Below are 308 nucleotides of genomic sequence, written 5' to 3'. Positions count from 1 at the left end.
CCTACCCGCCGGCCGCGTGCCCAACTGTCACGCACGACCCCGAGGCTCCGCTTTTACACAGTCCCTCCGGTTTTTATTTCTGGCCGTGCCCAGCCCGGGAGCGGCGGCGCGGGAGGAGGAAAAGGTGACAGAGGAAGACACGAAGCGCCGTGCAACCGGCCCACTTACCCAGAAAATGACATTGAAGCCGAAGATGAAATATTTGATGCAACAACTGACTTCAGGCCCCTTGTAGTGCTTCCCGGACATCCTCTGCGCTCATGAAGACACTTTGCTCGCAGCCAGAGTGAGAACCAAAGTGCGGGGGG

The 308-nt window shown here is 59.1% G+C and overlaps 1 protein-coding gene across 1 annotated transcript in view; it reads right to left on the bottom strand.

Moving 5' to 3' along the window:
* Nucleotides 1-307, bottom strand: part of TSPAN5 (tetraspanin 5) — an 80,550-nt gene extending 80,243 nt beyond the window's left edge. The window contains exon 1 of the mRNA XM_010024845.1: nucleotides 169-307. Within this exon, the coding sequence (XP_010023147.1) occupies nucleotides 169-249 (81 nt within the window). The 5' untranslated portion in view covers nucleotides 250-307. The remainder of the gene's footprint in view (nucleotides 1-168) is intronic.
* Between the last annotated feature and the right edge of the window lies 1 nt (nucleotide 308).

The sequence above is a fragment of the Nestor notabilis genome, unplaced genomic scaffold, assembly GCF_000696875.1.
Source record: "Nestor notabilis isolate BGI_N333 unplaced genomic scaffold, ASM69687v1 scaffold7982, whole genome shotgun sequence".
Taxonomy (NCBI): Eukaryota; Metazoa; Chordata; class Aves; order Psittaciformes; family Psittacidae; genus Nestor; species Nestor notabilis.
The sequence above is the reverse complement of the archived record's forward strand: the minus strand, read 5'-3'. Positions and strand labels throughout refer to the sequence as shown.